At 40.8% G+C, this 3843-nt stretch overlaps 1 protein-coding gene across 1 annotated transcript; it reads left to right on the top strand.

The window, feature by feature from the left end:
- The first annotated feature begins 226 nt into the window (after positions 1-226).
- Positions 227-1498, top strand: LOC134229603 (E3 ubiquitin-protein ligase TRIM71-like). The gene is made up of 2 exons (XM_062711353.1): positions 227-643; positions 794-1498. Exons 1-2 carry the CDS (start codon positions 227-229, stop codon positions 1496-1498), a joined length of 1122 nt encoding a protein of 373 aa, XP_062567337.1.
- Positions 1499-3843: the final 2345 nt, after the last annotated feature.

Here is a 3843-nt window from a genome sequence, read left to right as displayed (position 1 = left end):
GGTCCGATACGTGATATGGCTTTTCGGACCCGTCCGTGATATGGGGTTTTGTGACGTCACCCGTATCACACCGTGCAGAATCGGTGTATTTACTACTAAGTATATGATAAAATTTTTTATTAGTTTGCAAAAGCATTGAAAATAAAATCCTCAACACAGGACAAACATTATAATTTTCATTTTTTGTTTTACAGCAACACCTTGACTTGGTTAAGTGAGAATATTAATGGATCCCCTGGACAGAGCTCAAGTTCTCCTCCTTTGTGACCTGTGTCAAAGAGCAGCATTACAGAATCATTGTGAACTTTGCAAAATTAACTTGTGTAAGGCCTGTGTAGGGGAGCATCTCTCTGATTCATCCAAACGACATAATGTTGTACCATATAAACACAGAACTTCTACACCTAACTACCCAGCCTGTCCAAACCATTCCAAGAAACATTGTGAACTGTTCTGCGAGAAATGTGACATTCCTGTCTGTTCTATCTGTATCTCCTCTGATAAACATCACGGACATAAATTTACGGATGTTCTGGAAACAATAGATTCTAAGAAAAAAGACTTAATAAAAGACTTGGAAGAACTAGAGAAAAGAATCTACCCCACATGTGAAGAAATTACAATAGAATTAAACAATGAGAAAGTAAACTTTAAAAAACATTATGAAAAACTGACAACAGCTGTCACCAAACAAGGAGAAGACTGGCACAGAGAAATTACCATCATTGTCAACAAACGAAAATCTGAAATTGATGATATGAAAAAAAGGCAACTGACTGTTCTAAACAAACAGGAAAAAGAAATTAATCAGATTACTACTGAAGTAAAACAGAGCATACTTAATCTGAAGAAAATACTGGACTCTAATGATGTCTCCCTGACCTCTGTATATAAATCCAGGAATGCTGAATTCAGAAGTTTACCTCCTAGAGTCAATGTTTCATTACCAAGGTTCTCTCCTCATCAAATCAACACAGAACAGCTCCATCAAATGTTTGGTTTTCTGTCAGCATTATCTATTACAACAGAAGAACATGGCTACACAATGAAGACACCAGAGGCTGTATCCTGTCCTCCAGTCAAACCACTGCTTAATGAACCAGAGCTTATCACCACCATAAACACTGGGTTTGGAGCACTACATAGTGTTACCTGTCTCAGTGATGAAGAAATCTGGACATGTGGAAATGACAGCATCATGAAACTCTACAACCTCCAGGGCAAACTACTGAAATCAATTCAAACCAAGTCAGGATATATACCAGAAGACATAACAGCGACAAAGAGTGGAGATCTAGTTTATACTGACCCTACTGCAAGTACTGTAAACATAGTGAAGGATAGACAAATACAGGAAGTGATCGGACTACAGAGATGGAGACCTTCTAATATCTGTAGTACCTCCAGTGTATTGTGTAAACAAATATTCATAACAGTTAAAACTGCAGATATCAAAGACTTCAAGTTCATTCGGATTGCTCTGTTCCCAAAACTTTAACCTGGTCTCTTGTATGGAAAATATAGGTCAGATCCAGCATCCAAAGCAAGTCTGATAGAGTCCATCCTAAGATGCATCATCCATGCAAGTTTGGTTTAGCTAGGGCTTATAGTTGCTTGGGAATGAAAATGTAGGTCAGATCCAGCATCCGAAGCAAGCCTGGTAGTGTCCATCCTAAGATACATCATCCATGCACGTTTGGTTTAGCTAGGGCTTACAGTTACTTGGGAATGAAAAATGTAGGTCAGATCCAGCATCCGGAGCAAGTCTGGTAGTGTCCATCCCTAGATACATCATCCATGCAAGTTTGATTGAGGAAGGGCTTATAGTTGCTTGGGAATGAAAATGTAAGTCAGATCCAGCATCTGAAGCAAGTCTGGTAGTGTCCATCCCTAGATAAATCATCAATGTAAGTTTGGTCCAAATAGGGATCATAGTTACTTGGGAATAAATGTAGGTCAGATCCAGCATCCGAAGCAAGTCTGGTAGTGTCCATCCCCTGATGCATCATCCATGCAAGTTTGATTCAGGAAGGGCTTATAGTTACTTGGGAATGAAAATGTAGGTCAGATCAAGCATCCGAAGCTTGTCTAGTAGTGTACATCCCTAGATACATCATCCAAGCAAGTTTGGTTAAGGTAGGGCTTATAGTTACTTGGTAATGAAAATGTAGGTCAGATCCAGCATCCGAAGCAAGTCTGGTAGTGTCCCTCCCTAGATAAATCATCCATGCAAGTTTGGTCCAAATAGAGCTCATAGTTACTTGGGAATGAAAATGTAGGTCAGATCCAGCCTCTGAAACTAGTCTAGTAGTGTACATCCCTAAATACATCATCCATGCAAGTTTTCTTCAGTTAGGGTTCATAGTTACTTGGGAATGAAAATGTAGGTCAGATCCAGCATCCGAAGCAAATCTGGTAGTGTCCATCCCTAGATGTATCATCCATGCAAGTTTGGTCCAAATAGGGCTTATAGTTCCTGAGGAATGCACCTGCTCCAAAAACTTTAACCTGGTCTCTCATCTAGACAATGAAGGTCAGATCCAGCATCCGAAGCAAGTCTGGTAGTTTACATCCCTAGATGCATCATCCTTGCAATTTTGGTCCAGGTAGGGCTTATAGTTCCTTGGGAATAGACCTGCTCCAAAAACTTTAACCTGGTCACTCATCTGGAAAATGTAGGTCAGATCCAGCATCCGAAGCAAGTCTGGTAGTGTACATTCATAGATGCATCATCCATGCAAGTTTGGTCTGGGTAGGGCTTATAATTCCTTGGGAATAGACCTGCTCCAAAAACTTTAACCTGCTCCTAAAACTTTAACCCGGTCACTCATCTAGAAAATGTAGTTCAGATCCAGCATCCGAAGCAAGTCTGGTAGGGTACATCCCTAGATGCATCATCCATGAAAGTTTGGTCCAAATAGGGCTTATAGTTCCTGAGGAATGGACCTGCTCCAAAAACTTTAACCTGGTCTCTCATCTAGACAATGTAGGTCAGATCCAGCATCCGAAGCAAGTCTGGTAGTGTACATCCCTAGATGCATCATCCTTGCAATTTTGGTTCAGGTAGGGCTTATAGTTCCTTGGGAATAGACCTACTCCAAAAACTTTAACCTGGTCACTCATCTGGAAAATGTAGGTCAGATCCAGCATCCGAAGCAAGTCTGGTTGTGTACATCCCTAGATGCATCATCCATGCAAGTTTGGTTCAGATGAGGCTAATATTTACTTGGGAATGGACTTGCTCTTAAAACTTTAACCTGGGACGCCGACGCTGACGCCGACACTGACGCCGACGCCGGGGGTATAGCATAAGCTCATCTCGACTTCGTCGAGGTGAGCTAAAAACTGTAAGACATAGTTATTCACTGACCCCAACCCCCCCAAAAAAAGGACTGAATCACTGTAAAATCGCACATTTTCATGGAGTCAATTTTTCAAGGTTTCCCTTTGAGGGAAAAAAAGTGATTTGTGGGGATTGATTTTATGGTTGGAGAAAGTTAGTAATGGACCAGAAATTTTGAATTTAGTGATGGTCATAAATTCACAGGTTTCTCCATATCTCACATACCAAAATAAAATTAAACCCCATGAAAAATGACTGATTTCATGGTATACAAGTGTACATCATACCAAAGTACACAGACACACGTTTCCAAATAAAAACTTGTCCTCTCACCTGTCTGACAAGGTTCTGTACCAACTTCTCCATGGTGAATGCGATGTAGGCATGGATACCGTACATCTCTCTTAGCTGGTCCTCGTACTGTGTAGATTCTAGGTTCCCGTCCAGCAAACTTTTCACCATCTCCAGGAAGTATGGATAGTACTCCTCTGGTTCAATCT

Source organism: Saccostrea cucullata, unplaced genomic scaffold (genome assembly GCF_032062105.1).
Source record: "Saccostrea cucullata isolate Sc308-1 unplaced genomic scaffold, CSIRO_AGI_Scuc_v1 ctg22471, whole genome shotgun sequence".
Classification (NCBI taxonomy): Eukaryota; Metazoa; Mollusca; class Bivalvia; order Ostreida; family Ostreidae; genus Saccostrea; species Saccostrea cuccullata.
This window is presented reverse-complemented; position numbering and strand designations above follow the sequence as displayed.